The sequence below is a fragment of the Thalia democratica genome, chromosome 1, assembly GCF_965202585.1.
Source record: "Thalia democratica chromosome 1, ktThaDemo2.hap1.1, whole genome shotgun sequence".
In the NCBI taxonomy this organism is placed as follows: Eukaryota; Metazoa; Chordata; class Thaliacea; order Salpida; family Salpidae; genus Thalia; species Thalia democratica.
This window is the reverse complement of record NC_139165.1, coordinates 97,699,582-97,715,599: the sequence shown is the minus strand read 5'-3', so window position 1 is coordinate 97,715,599 and position 16,018 is coordinate 97,699,582. Positions and strand designations below refer to the sequence as shown.

General features: G+C 26.7%; 1 protein-coding gene across 1 annotated transcript; it reads left to right on the top strand.

Annotated features, from left to right (window-relative positions):
• The first annotated feature begins 2,559 nt into the window (after window positions 1-2,559).
• LOC145841762 (kelch-like protein 26) lies at window positions 2,560-6,066 on the top strand. The gene is made up of 3 exons (XM_082949120.1): window positions 2,560-2,688; window positions 2,953-3,081; window positions 4,783-6,066. Exons 1-3 carry the CDS (start codon window positions 2,560-2,562, stop codon window positions 6,064-6,066), a joined length of 1,542 nt encoding a protein of 513 aa, XP_082805246.1.
• The last annotated feature ends 9,952 nt before the right edge of the window (window positions 6,067-16,018 follow it).

The window sequence follows — 16,018 nt, the reverse complement described above, 5'->3', positions numbered from 1 at the left end:
AATAAAAAAAACACAAATTATGTTTTAGGTAAACTTGTTATGTATTTGTAAGATATTGTTGAACAAAGTTTATACATTTATCGCTTAATAACAATTTTAAGTCAAGTTCATTGTTTAATTGTGATAGTTTTTTAAATAAATATAACTTTTAGTTTTATTAAACAGATATGTAAATCATCGAGTAAAAATTCTACAAAGAAAATATTGTAATTAAGTGTTTTACCGAACATTTTCAAACTAAAATTTTTTATTTGTTGTTTTTTTTGAAATAAACAGTTTTGTCTACCAAAAAGTTTAAATCTGATGAAATTTTGTTTTAAATGTAACTTTATATAAGCTTATGTTTTTATATTTTAGTTTACGCTGTGATAAATGGAAGGTTAATTTCTTTAATTTTCATTCATAACCATAAGGCATAAATGAGTTCATATTACTCAGTTTTAAAAGATAAATGGATGGTTAAATCTGATGAAATTTTGTTTTAAATGTAATTTTATATAAGCTTATGTTTTCATATTATAGTTTAAGCTGTGATAAATGGAAGGTTAATTTCTTTAAATTTTCATTCATAACCATAAGGCATAAATGAGTTCATATTACTCAGTTTTAAAAGATAAATGGATGGTTAAATCTGATGAAACTTTGTTTTAGATGTAATTTTATATAAGCTTTTGTTCTCATATTGTAGTTTAAGCTGTGATAAATAGAAGGTTAACTGCTTTAAATTTTCATTCATAACCGTAAGGCATATTACTCAGTTTTAAAAGGTTTTATAGAAATAGCTGACAATGTAATTTTATTGAATTTAAACTCATGTTATAGCTCTTAATTTTATTGTTTTTAATCACAATGGAAAAAGTTAGTCTTATTTAGTCAGCAATAAAAGTGTATATAAAAACACAAGTTAAAGCTTTGTATTTTGACAAGTATTGTGGTAGGAGAAGAACAAACTTTATGGAAAAAGTTGAATGCTTGTTAATAAAGTTTAATAATTTTAAAGTTTAGTTAAAGTTGTCCATTGTAATGGTATACAAAAAAAATGAAGCATAACCATTAATTTTAAATAAAAAAGACTTGTTTAAAGATTTGTTTTTAAAATGTTTAAAGTAAATATATTTCAAGTAATTCTAAGGGTTTTACCTAAAATTATCTGCATCTATTTGAAGTAATCAAATAATTTACCACTGATAGTTTTAAAAACTCGGATAAAATTCTTAAGTCTTGTAACACAGACTTTTAATTATTGAAAATGCAAAAAACAACTAAAATAAAACACTTATTAATATTAAATCAGTGTTTTTTATCTTTTTACTGCTGATCATTTGTAGTTTTGATGATTTTATGTCAGCAGAATCGGATTAGTTTTAGTTATAGTTTTATTTTCTAAATGTTGAGGCTTAAAAGTATCGTTTAAATCCATTGACAGTATGTGTAAAATTTAGTATAATGAAATTTTCATTTCACTCTGACTTAATTTTGATTACTAACTTATTAGTTTAATGAATAAGCTTTGTGTATGTATAGTTTTATTTTTTAATTAGATATTTTATATGAGCTTGTAACTAGATAGATCATTATTTTTTTCTAATAATTAAGGTTTAAAATAGTCAAGCTTAACATAATAACATATGCTTAAAACTGAGTTGTAGTTCCAAGTTTTTTTTAAATAACTCAATAAATAAGCTTCTTCAAAATAAATAGTCTAAAGATATTTCATAACTGCTATGTAATTACTTAACGAAACTTTTAACTAAAAATTGTCATAAACCTTTTTATATTTCAACTGTATGTTTATCCCTACTATTAATTCATTAAACTCAAACAACAATTATATTTTTTTATTATTTTATGAAATAGCTAAGTTTTTAATTTTCAAACTATTTTATAAAATAATAAAAACATAAAAACCCTAGAATTGTAATCTTAGTTTAATAGATTATTAATAGCGATAAACTTACAATTGAAATATAAAAACTATTTTTAGTTAATATTTCGTTAAGTATTTACATATCAATTATAAAATATCATTGAAGTTCTCTTATTTGAAGAAGCTTATTTAAAAGTGTTAATTTTTTGATTTTTAAACTATAACCATAGCCTCTATCAGTAAATTAAATTTTGAATCATTGGATATTCACTAGTTTAGTTTAATTAAACATTTGATTATCAAAAATAAATATATAATTTTAGTAAAAATGATATTCCTGTATACTTTACAATGTTGTATAGTGAGCATTAAAGACAATGAAAAAAAGTTATTGAAAATATATAAAGTTATTTTCCTGTTTTAAAAGTTTTAAAAATAAAAGTTTCTTTTCTTATTTTGTTTTAATAAACTTTTAACAGATAAGGAATAAATAGACTTAAGATAGAAATAAAGTTAAATAATAATATCAGTTAAGAAGTTAGGTTTTAAATCGCAAAAGGTGTTTATACTTTTAAACAGTTATATTGATGAATGCAATAACCATATATATTTATTATAATTTTATTGTTAAACTTCCTCATTTAATACTTCAAATTAACATATTCAGGTTTATATTTTTGTGAGTAATAAAAATGGCAGCAATATTACGTAGAAGTACTCGAATCAAAACTGCAAACAGTTTGAAAAACAAAACTGTTGTAAAGAGGAAGCAGAACGTTAAAGGTCCAAAAAAGTTCAAACCCACTAAAAAAATTATAAAGGTAAGTTTTTAATCAGTAAAAAAATAGATATAACACAAATCATATAAACAATATAATGTATTTAAGATTTTATGTAGTTTAAAAAATCTTGGTATTAAGATCTAAATGATATAATTAGTTGACTTATTAAAGTTATCCGCGAAAAAAGTAGATTCTTCACATTAAAATTATGCAAACACTAATTTTTTATTAAATACTAGGTAAAGAGCATTCTAATTAAATAGCACTTTTTACTAAAATTTACTTTTATACTTTTTTTTTCAGAAATTGATTCAGTTCGGACAAAGTTTTCTTCCTAAAGGTTTTGAGGCTTATTACACTAGGAGAAAGAAATCAAAAAGAATTGATCTGTATTACGTCATTCTAAAGGACAGAACTTACGTTAGGTTTGTGGTTTGCATGCTTACGTAGTTCATATTTATACAGTTTTTAAAAAGCTTTTAAGTTTAACCCAAACTTTAAATAAACTAAGCTAATATTATTTAACCAATAAAGTTTCACTGAACTTTTAGTTTCTAGATTATTGTTATGACTCACTACTTTACTCAATTTAATTATATTTTGTAACTTTTATTTTGATTAAAGATCATGCAATAAAGCTTATTTATTTAAATCAAAAAATATTAAAACATCAGTTAAAAATATTATCTCAATAAGAGTACCAGACGTGGTGTCTAATATCTTAATAAAGATGTACTAAAGGTCAGAAGGAAATAGTAATGTATAGAGATTAATACAACAAACGAAGCAAAACTTATATTTTGTTTACATAAACTAAAGAATACAAAGATACATTATAATTACATCACACTATACTAAAACTACATTTAAACACAAATGACAATAAAATACTAATAAGTATCTTATAGCTAAATCAAGAAAGCATCTTAAACTTAACGTGTTTTTAACGCATTATACTTGAGCACACCAACTAAGCGCGTATTTGAAAGACAAACGCAAATATATATGCATTAAAATGAATTTTAACTCTTGAAAATAAAAAAATGATTGCTTTTTCAATACTGGAAGCACGTCACGAAAACTGCGTAAAACAGTTTAAAACATCCGCTTTTAAACAATTTTATCACGTGATTACTGCGACAATATAATATTTAAAAATATCTCTTCATCTTTAAAATTAACAAAAAAAATGGATTCGTCTAATTATTTTATCTATTTTTAAATGATGACTATTAAGTAGTACATCAAGTTGCTATGGTTTTTTTTAAATGCTAATTTTTTAATTTTAATTATACCAGGAGCAAAAAAAGGCTGCAGAAGTACTTACATTTTGATCTGTCTAATAGAACCGTTCTTTTTGAGATTAAAAGAAAAAGAAAAACCTCAAAAGCTTCTCAGTTTAATGAAAACCGTGACTTTGTAAAGCAATGCCGAAAATCTCTCCCTATTCAAACTGAAGAGTTAGGTAGTACTAATACTCTGTTTATATTTAAAATTACAAAAAGCAACGAAATTTGACAATAAACTTTTTGTTTGGTTGTAATATATTGTTATTTAAAAAGACACAAAAAAAAGTTTTAAATAACTCATTAAAAACACGTTCACTATAAACCTTAAACTGCTAAGTAATAGTACTAGATAACTACTAATGATTTTTTTAAAAATTCTAGTTTTAACATTTAAAAATACTTTTTGATCATGTTATCATTAATGGTTTAATAACTAGAATCTTACTATACTTTAAACTTAGCAATATGTGATTGGAACTGCAAACTAAACTCATTAATAAAACTTAAAGCAAAGCTTGTGTATTAACTTTTGCAAAACAATTTTTTGATATAATGTTTTAAAATATTTATTTAATATAAACTGTTGTAAAAAGTTTATAAAAATTTTCTCCATTTTATCTAATATGTCCTACATATTTATCTTGAATCACTAAAATAGCTTTAAGGTACTTTTACATTAAATTTTTGAATTTTTGATAAAACAACACATGACTCTAAATACTTTAATATAGAAACTATAGAGGTCAACGACAAGAATTGCCTAGCTCATATGAAGAAAAACAAAATTTTCTTAGAAAAAAACGTAAAAGATAAAATTTTTAACTACATTAAAACAAACGTGAAGGTAAACGTCAAAAATGCTGCAACTCTCTTCACCACCTCGCGACTTTTCAACCTTCCGCAATTGTCAGCACTGTCGTTACCCGTTATCAACCGCTGTTTTCCTGTTGTTTCCGATCGCGACTTTTTAGAGTTGGGACTCGATTCAGCAGTGAAGATATTTTCAAGCAACGATTTGAATGTTGATTCCGAGTGGGAAGTGCTCAAGGCGGCGCTTTCCTGGTTAAACCACGACAACCAGCGTATCAAGCACGCAAAACGAGTATTACGTCATATTCGCGTTTCACTTCTACCGGATGGTGCAGTAGAAGGACTTACGGTGGGTGAAAGTTTGTCGTTGACGAATCAACTTCGTCATGTTGTCAGGGAAATACTCGCAGTCATGAAGAAAGAGAGCTGTTTACCAAAGTCTAAAGCCTCCAGTAGGTTCTACAGTCATGATGGCTTTTATATAGTTTTCTGCGGCGGAGAGTATTTAAATAGTGGTAGTATAACAAACGATGTCCATTGTTATAAACCATTAGACAGCAGTTTAATTAGTTTACCAGCAATGATAACAGAACGAGAATCTTCAAAAGCTGTGTACTCAAAAAACTGCATTTATGTATTTGGCGGTTTCAATGACGATGATGGCCACGTTCAGTCCGTCGAAAGATTCTCTTTCGCCACAAAGACTTGGGATACGATCACAAACATGGTTGGTAACCGCGACTGTTACTGCGTCGTCGCTTTCATGGACAGCATATACGTCATAGGAAGCAGGTTTGAAGACAACAACGTTTCATTCAACACAGAAAACCGAAGTTGGGAGGAAATTTCCGCGACCCACGGGCGCGGGTTCAACAAAGCTTGCGCCGTTTACCAGGGAAGAGTCGTTGCGAGCGGGGGACTTTTGATTAACAACGACGTCTTGAGAAGCGTTGAAGCTTACGACCAATCCGACGACGCTTGGCACGAGATGACGAAGATGGTCGAGCCGAGAGAGCGTCACAAGATGGCGGCGTTTGGCAAAAAGCTGTTTTTCATCGGAGGCCGGGATGCGACTTGCGAGGTGTACGATCCTATAAGTGACGAGTGCGCTTTGGTTCGGCCCCCGCCAGCAGCTTCGGACCATTTGGTTTTTCCCACCGAAGTGGTTTCAAACGGAAAATTTATTTTCGTTTTCGGTTACAAAGAGGAGGAAGCTTTGATGTTTGACTCCGAAAAAGGAACATGGGTTTACGCGGATTTTGACATTTTGAGTCATCTATCCGGATTCGGCTGCACCAGAGTACCTCGGTCACTTTAAACCGAGGTTAAAAACACTATAAAAAAACAGTTTTTTGTACTCTAAAATTGTCTAGTTGTAATGAAGTGCTTTAACTACTTGCATTATCCATTGTAAAAACCCTGAATGCAAGAATACACTGGTGCAATATTTCATGAGAAACATAAGGTATACTTTTTTCATGTGTGCAGTTAGTGTGTTTTTGTGCAGGTGATAAAAGAAACTTTTGAAATTGCAGTTTTTAAGAATTACTGAAAGCTTAAACACTTTAATTCGAAATTGTTAATATTCTATAGATATAAAGTTGATTTTTAAACTGCTGCTTATTTGCTGAAATATTCGAACTAAATTCACAAGTTTAGTAATTTTGTGCCTTTTATATTTTACTGCTCACCAAAAGTTTTTATTAAATTTCTAGTTAATTCTTTTAAGTTTTTTAAATAGATTTAGATAGTTACCAATTCTATAAGTGTTTTATAGTTAACTGCACTTGAGCTTGGTTTATTATTTAGTTGCACAGTTTTTAAAAAAGTTTTAAAAGTAACTTATATTTTTTAAATATAGTGCTTGTATTGTTTTGTGGTTCTTTGTATAATACATACATTGCTGAAACTGTCTGTTTATGTAAAGTAGTCTAGAATAGCTTTAAGTATTGATAGATAAAATAGCACAAAAGCATTTAACATTTATTATGCCCAAATTTAGTAAAAAAACACAAAGCTGCCTGCAGAGGGTCCTAAGCATAAGCGTGTTAGAAAGTCACCTCAACTGCAGGAAAAGTATTAGCAAAAAGGTCAGGTTGACAAACCACAGACAGTCAACCAGACCCAACTGAGTCATTGGACGTTGGCAAAGTAAGTTCCATAGCTCACATAATGATGGTCTTGAGATTTTTTATTAATAAATTATAATATCATAAAGGTGTTAGATTGATAAAAAAGTAGTGATCTACCGGATCCCCTATTTTTGATCTGGCCGGTTCCGGTTCAAGATTCTAAATGTTTAAGTTTTATGCAGTTTAAATAGAGCAAAATCCTATATAATTTAATTATTATGATACCATTAATTAGTAAAAGGTGTTTAACACAAATATTTCGTTAAGACAACATAATGTTATTGTCTAAATGTTTTATTTGACCAATAGGAAAAAGGACATAGTATAAAAAACGTATCTTTACAAAAATCTGAGTTTAAATGTTAAATTTCAAGCTACTTATACGACAATTTTAGAATTTTGTACTGGTTAGGCGTAAAATATAACTAAATTAAATGTTACAATGCTCCAAAAACTTAACGGACTTTTTTTTTTGATAAGCTTTACATTAGACCTTAACTAACAATAATTTTTTTAGCAACTATTTAAATATACAAAAGTAAGTACTTTAGTAAATAACATTTACTCATATCAATATTTATGTGATTTTGTATGATATTATTATATAAAATTTATGTGATATTCTGAAGCTGATATTGATGAGCAAAAAAAAAGTCTCATTAGGTGTTTTTAATGGTAGTTTAAGTAAAATTGTTGAAGGGTGCACTTTTTTTTCCTTCAAAGGCTTCAAAAAAAAAAGTTAAAAAAACCCTGCTTCAGAGATTTTATTATGCGTGGAATGGACGTAACAAAGTTTTAGGCCATAAATACAGAAAGCCAATTTAAGAGATTAGAGTCGGGTTAGCTTCAATTGTAAAGTTTTAGAAATTTCTTCATTCATAACAGTATGCAAATGAGGTGAAAAGATAAATTAGCCTTATGTTGACACCATCTTTACCCTTATCCCTAACTCACCTCACCCTGTTCTTTAATCTATACCTTCAACCAGGGGCGTAGCGTGGGGTGTTGCACTGCCGCATTTGCTCAACAAAAATTTTTGTTAAAAAATTTAAGTATATATAACGTTTTTGTTATTTTTTAGAAGAAAATCTCATATAAAACTCTAATTTAGACAATGACTATTTTGTTCACTACACTGTCGCAAACTCTTTGCAGACTCCTGCAAATGAACTCAAAAAAGCAAAATTTTTCGAGAATTACCGCAAAATCAATATCTTGCGGTAAATATGCAAAGTTAAAATTTCTCTAAAACAGTACAGGCTTAAGTATCACTTTACAAGCTTTTGTAATGAAAAATGAAAACAAAGCTTAGCAGAGCAGGGTTGACTCGAGCAGAAGCAACTCAATAACTGACAACTCGAGCAGAACCAACTCGAGCAGAACCAACTCGAGCAGGGACAACTAATTTGGGGTTAATCGATCACCGGCAACCCGGATTTTTCTGCACAGAAAAATTCAACGCGACGCCACTGCTCTCAGCCCCAACCCAACCCAACCAAAATAAAAAAAATATATTTGATCAAAAACGTTTATTAATTAAAACAAAAGATAAAAACAAGCCAAATATTTGCCAACCAAAAGCGATTTTAGAACTGCAGCTGACGTGTTGGGGCCATGATAGATTTTTTTTTTATATTAAACTTAATGACATAATATACTATAATAAAATGTTTCAAAAAAAAAACTGTTAAAAAAGTAGCATTTAAAATGAAAAAGGTTTAAAGATATTTTATAAATGTTAGGAGTCAGAAATTTTAAGTAGGTTACCTAATAATTGTATCAAAATAATTTCAATTTGTATAAGTGTTTGATTTTTATTATACAATATGCAAGGATTATCAAAAACCAAAACTGTCGATGACAATCATAGTTCTATTAATTCTATTATAAAATCCAGAGTTGAGCTAGTCATAGCAAAATATAAATTTTGTAAATAAATTGAGCACTGCTTTAAAGTAGTGATCTGCCGGATCCACAAAACGAGGACTTAGCTGGATCCGGATCTAGATAAACATTTTAAATTAAGATCCGTCTGAAAAAAGCGCTTAATCCGATTTTTTAAATTAAAGTTCCAATAACCGAAAAGTTTTTTGTAGAACAGGTCCTAGGACCTAATATTTTTAGCGTACTTTTTTTTCGTTTAATAAACTATATGATAATAAGTTTGACCGGTTCCAGATTTCAATTTGATAAAAAAAACTATAAACTTTGAATGAATAAAAAAACAAGTTTGTATTTTGGTTAAATGTTATATAAGTTACTCAGTTTTATTTACTATTTTGTACCGTTTTGTATTTTAAACGTTGGCTGATGCTTTATGTTCTACTCAACTCTAAGTGTAATATTGAACTTTACTATCCTTTAGATCAGAGGTCGGCAGGCAATTGGTTCTCGCGGGCCAAATTTCAAGTTTTAAAATTTTCCACGGGCCGCAGTTTTAGTTTTAGTCATTTTTACTTTCAATCGGTTTTAGTCTCATTTAGCTACTTATAGAGGTTTGGCCTGGCCTATTTAAAATAAATTTTCTTAGAGTCTCAAATTAATATTATTAAAATACTTATCTCCTAATACAATTTCTATCATTAACTATAAATTATTTAACTAAAACAAAAATGTTTTTATTTTTAGAACCAAATTCTTTAACAATAGAATAAGCAATCTATCAGACGTTTGTGTTTGAAAAAAGATTACACGATGCACATCAATAAAAGATTAACTTACAAACACAGTGATGCAATAAAACAATTATCAAAATTTGATATCCATTCCTCTTCTATTTTAGTTTCATAAACTGATGGTTTTTCTCTTCCTTCCAGTCTTCTGAGTTATGTAGATAGCCATTTTACGTAGTTATTTACAAGCAACTCTCTCTGAAACTTGTAAAAAACTAAACTCAAAAAACAAATGTGGGTTTTTTGTACACTTTTTATATAATCTACGTTTATTTATTTAGTTTTTTTTTCATTTTAAGTTGTTGAATATTGTCTTTATATATTTAATACATTGCACAGCATATATTTAAGGTTTTAGTTATTTTGTTAAGTTAACTAAAATATAAAGAAAACTTATATTACTAATTTCATTTTAAACAACTCAAGTTTTTCTTTTAAAACCGTTCAATACTTTTTGAATCTGTTTTAATTTTTCTGGGTTGCAACTTTTTGAAACAAAAAAGTTACAATCAAGTATATCAAACCAGTCACTGTTTTTAACGGATAAAAAAATATAAAGCCAAAACTGAAAAACTTTGCCTTTTAAACAAAATAATTTATAAATTAAAAAAAATATCATAGTTTAAGTTTACAGATTTTAATTTCTTCTAATTTATCTTTTTGCAAATTTCAATATAGTGATAAAAAAATCACAAATAAAACATTTTTATAATCGCATGTCAAAGCAAAGACCTAAGTTATAAAAAATTGAAATGTTAGTAAAACACTGTAATGTTTGTACAATATTTGTACACATAAAAATCTTTATATTAATTAAAATTACTTTTTAAATCTATTTATTAAAGAAGTCGCCTCACTTTATTATAGAACATTGAAAAACTTTACTAAATCTTATAACAAACCAATATATTAAAACAATTCAAGTTTAAACACAATATAAAAAATAATATTAGATAATCACGTAAAGGGTGAACCGAAATTACTATAAATTAAACTAAGGATGGGCAACATTTTTAGTCGGCGGCCAGATATAGAAACTTTTAGTACATGGTGGGCCGGAACATTTTGGTTTCGTTTAAATCGTGATATTTCATCTAGTACAACTTATTTTGACAAAGTACTAGTTTTACCTGTCTTTTTTTACTATATCTACTGAAAGTTTAAGTTTTTTCGTAAACTGTACTTTTGTTTTTAAAGTTACAAAGGGTAAAGTGTGACTATTTTTGATTAACAAAAAAATCAATTACCGTTTCAAATTTTAGATAACCTAACCTAAGTTTTAGAATATTGTTTTCGGGCTGGGATTACATGCTTGTTGGCAGAATTTTTACAAGCGAGTCAAAATTTCCTATTTTTCTTATAGCAATGAGAAGACAACAACAAATATTTAAATACTTACAAAACACATAAATTGAAATTATTTTGTTTTTTTTTATTATTGTTGGTTTTTTTATTGTTCTTAATATTATGAACATATGCTAATCCGAGGGATCTTAATTAGGTCTTACAAAGTTAGGATCTGGCTAGACCCGGATATTTATATATAAGACAATACTTATTAGGTCACTCCTACTAAGCGTTTTAAAACCTTTCGTTCACTTAAGTTTACTACATCTGCATATCAAATTCGCATCAACTTTTTTCCCACTTATAGTGGTTTGATTGCATACTCTTTAAAATAAAATAAAGTCCAGCGATTCTAAAACCTACAAAGATTTGAGTTCTATCAACTACTACTTAGACAAACCATAATCTAGTTGTAAAACTATATCATCTAAAATTGTAGATCATCTCAAAGAATCTAATAAATATAATTTTAGGTTTATAATCCCCTTTAATGTTTTATTTTATTCTTTTGTTTTTAATACTTTTTTTTTGCTTCATTAAACACTAATAAAACTTAACAAAAAAAAAACTTTGCCTGTAAAGATTGAATATTATGTTTTCAACTAATATTTCGTTTTTTTAATAAGAACTACCAAACAATCGAGCAAGTGCTGTTATTGATCTTACAATTAAAACAGGTTAGAACTAAATTTATAATCAGTATATATAGATTGTAATAAATTTAATTTTTTTTTACTACCAGAAAGTGTTACAAAAAAAAAAAAAACTTAGTTGTTTAAAAATACTAATTCAAATAAAAACTGTCTGTAAAAAACGTTTACTTTTATTTTTATTTACAATACACAACTGCTAAATTTAACTAGTTTTATATGTTTATAAGTTCTGACTGTAAAATCGTTAGTCATCATTAAAATTGCCTATAACTTTAAACTTTTCTGTAAAGAAATAACTAACTTTATTAACAGAATTTATTCATAAATCCTAAAGATCAATATAACTAAACTTCATAAAACTATGTTACATGCTTAATCTATAGAATGTAACTATTTATATTTATGATTTATAATTATCTTTCAAATGCTTTAAAAATTCTAACAAACAAATACAGTAATTAATCATAATTTTTGAATGTAGAAAAGGTCTTTATTGATTAATGTTTTTTTATTTTATACAGAAGTTCCAGACATGAAGTAAACAAGGTTATAGTTACTTACAACTAGCTGAATTTAAACGAAGATAACATACACTTCCACGAAATTGAACGCTATTTTAACACTTATTAAATGTTTTTCTTATACTACAACTGCTTTTTGAAACTTAACAAAATGTCGTAGTTTTTAGTCAGACCAAGTTTTATTTAATTTACTTTTAATTTTACTTCAACTGTTTTACTCAATAAGTTAGTTACAAACTATATCTTTATTTAAAGTTTAAATAAAAACAATACTAAAAAACGTTATTTTAATGAATCATTATTTTAAGTTATATTTGTACAAGTTTAAAGCATGTTTTACAACACATGTAAAATTTGTTTCAGTTATTATTTTGTTTTTATATAATTATAACTGCTAGCAACTTTCCTGAAAATTTCGTATAAAACTTATTTGATAAAAAATGCACTCTTTGTTCGGTGCTGTTATACATAAATTGATCAAAAATTTAAACTAGTGTTTTTAGTTTGAAGGAGTTGAGTTTATTTAAAACGCTACCAACTTTTTGTTGAGTAAAAAGTTTAAATATAAATAGCTAATTTTTATCTTAAAAATACGTGCATTAGTTTTTTAATCTGTTTTACAGCAAATATATATAAATAAAACTATTAAATGAAGTTGATTATGTATAATGAAAAGGTTAAACAGCCAGTATGTTCTTTTAAATGTTAGAAGCGTTTTCTTTTAGTAACAAAACTAAAATTTAATAAAATTATTTTTTTATTATGCGATTAGAATTTTTATTGTTTAAAATGATGTGCAATAAAAACAATTTATAATTTTAAACATCAACGTAACTAATTCAAACCAATTTTGCTGTAAAATAATTAGAAAAATTAATTATAAAGTAATAACGTAGCTTATGTAAATTTCCAGAATAAAAGAACATAATTTATTTAATAAAAATAAATTTGTACAGTAATCTTCCTTTGTTGTACCAAAATATGTTTCTGTGTAATAAAGAATCAACACACTTCAACTGGGTTGTTAATGGGAAGAAAAACTGTTGAACAACCCAGAACAACAAGTGTGTTGATTCGTTAACACACGGAAACATATGTTGGTACAATAAAGGAAGATTACTGTACAAATTGTTTTTATTTATATTCCAGTGAAGTTACTTCACTAGAATCTTTTGTTAGCAAACGATTAAATCTATATTTTTGAACAGTTATTTATAATTTTAAAACTAAACAACAGACAAATATTGTTTAATTAATGCTTTAAATTCCATCGTTTTAAACCATATAATATTAATTTATAAGAGTCAAAGAAAACATCAAAAAATTTAGACAAAACTCAAACTTGAAGTTTACATGTGTTCGTTCTGCTTGGCATTATGACGTAATATGGAGAAAGTGAAATTTTTCTTGAACGAAATCGGATATAATCTCATTGAATATTGAAATATTAAGTATCTGTCAATATAGTATTCGCATGTAGTTTTCATTTATAAACCACTGGATGTGGTTTCTTAATAACTCATAAATTAAAAAAATCTGATATATTATTAAACTAAAACATAAAAAAAAACTCAACAAATAAAAGAAACTACAGTAAAGGAATATCATCAAGACAAATATGCATGGTAATAAGCATACCGATTAGCTATAATTTTTTTCGTATAATACTTATAAACCACTAGATGTGGTTTACCAAAGAGCTCTAATATAAAAACTTTACAAGTACTTCAGTTAAGAATGAAAACTTAAAACAAAAAGCACCAATGAACAATAAAAACTAACATTTAAAGAGTGTACATAAAGTAAAAAAAAGAAATAGTCAAACTTACTTTCTCTAAACTGTTACAAAAAGTATAAATTATTTTAAGTTAGACATAACCGATAAAAAGTTAATACTAAATTTTTAAACAGAAATTTTAAGCACACTTTGGACTGTTAGTTCAGTGTGTTAGCTATTTAAGTGTATGCAAACGTTTTTCTGCAACTTGTTTTTAACATGCAACAATTTTCGGCTGTGTTACTTTTAAGGTTAAGTTATTACAGTATTTGTAACAGTTTTGTTCTTCTATGCATTTTAACAAGCATGTTTAAAATTCCGTTACAGAACAGTTAATTAGCAATAAAATTCGAAAAGGGTGTAAATTTTTGTGTGCACAGTTTAAAAAATTGCTTGTAGTTATTTGATAATGATCCCGCGTATTTAATCTAATAGTAAACTGTGTTCTTTTGTTATAAACATTTTGCATGCAAATTTCGTAAGCTACTTATTATTACTTGAGCACTGAACTGTTGCAAGAATATAGTGAATCCTCGCTAATCCGGAACTTGCTAATCTGACCTCTTGCTAATCCTATCGGTTTTATTCGACGAGTAAGTATGAATAAATTAATGCCAGTGTTCAAACTGAATTTTTAAATTGAAATCAAACTAAGTTGCGGAAAATTAAGTTAGCGTTTTATTATTAGCATTGAATAATAAATAGAGTCAAAATTTTTTTCTGTATATTCTTATTGCTTATGAGACGACAAAAAAGTCAAAAATATTTGGTCCAAGGACCTGACGAACAAAAAAACCTGTCAGTTTATCGATTTGTACACCATTGAATACCTTTTAACGTCTTATCCAGGACAGATCTGGCTTGGACAAGACACGCTTGCCAAACAAACGCTTGTGTACCATGGATAGATTTTACATTATTTGCTTACTGCATGATGTACAGTACTTGCTTAAATCCTTTTGATTGTAAGTACTCTTGCCTAGTCTTGTTAAAAAACAATATTTTGCTTTAGATTGATTTTAAAGCTTGTAAAAAACTTTGTTCTTTTTTAATAGTTTGTTATGTTGATAATGGTAATTTCAGTTAAACTAAGGAAAGTTCAGTGTGAGTGATTGGTAATTGTTCTAAAGTGTAAAATCAGGTAAATAACGAAAAATAGATTATCTTGTTCTAAGCAAATGACAACTACATTTATCTCTATTTCCGACTAAGTAAAATTAGTAGTGTTTATTTATATTTGTGATTCTATCATGAGGTGTATAAATGCATACTGCAATAATTATCATTTTTGTTAAATATTCAAACAATTTTTGTAAGTTTATGATTATTTATACACGTGTTTTTTAGTTTAATTTTTTCTTTCAACTTTATACTTAACTTTAAAACTTATTATATATATTTTTTTTTTTAAACTGTAATCATTTTAAATATTTCAAAAAAAAAAAAAAAAATTTTGAATTCAGAATTTAAGAGTTGTGTATCCAATCTCTAGTTTACTAAACTTAAATCAGTAAGGTCTTTACAAAAACATTTTTAAATAACATTTGAATTTTGAAAATTCTATTAAAGCTTTATAAACTATTTATTTCTAACAAATAAAATAATAGTTTATAAACAAATTAACTAAAATGACAAAACCTAATACATAAACTATGTTTGAAACTCAGTTGAAAAGACAAAAACTTTGAGCGTTTTTTTTCTTCGTAGTTTTAATCGCAAATTAACAGAAAAAAGTAAACTTTTTTATAAAAAAAAACAATCATTAAATTTTTATTAAGAATCAAATCAATAGTAGTTTTTAAACAAGCAAAATAAAATTTCAATTTATAATTTAAAGTATTAAACCCATTTGAAATGTTTTCAAACAAAATAAACGCACTTACTTTATTAGAAAAACATTTAAACATGCTCAGATTTTAAGCATTAAGTAAATAAAAAGGAAACATAACTTTGTTGGGTGCACGACTATTCAAATTCCGACAATTAAAACTCCGACAATTAAAAATTTTAAGAAGAAATTAAAAGGGCCACAACTAAAAAAGTATTGTATACTTGTCAAATATAAAAAATACATATGTAGATCTTATTAATATCTACGAAAAATGTTTTTCTTTTTGCAAAACATTAAATATTTTTTGAGATATAACTTTAATATAGTAAAAAACTTG

Coding starts and splice junctions, on each gene's coding strand:
- LOC145841762 (XM_082949120.1), top strand. CDS start 2,560: ATGGCAGCAATATTACGTAGAAGTACTCGAATCAAAACTGCAAACAGT. Junction 2,689..2,952: donor CCACTAAAAAAATTATAAAG/GTAAGTTTTTAA, acceptor TTTTTTTTTCAG/AAATTGATTCAGTTCGGACA. Junction 3,082..4,782: donor GAACTTACGTTAGGTTTGTG/GTTTGCATGCTT, acceptor ACAAACGTGAAG/GTAAACGTCAAAAATGCTGC.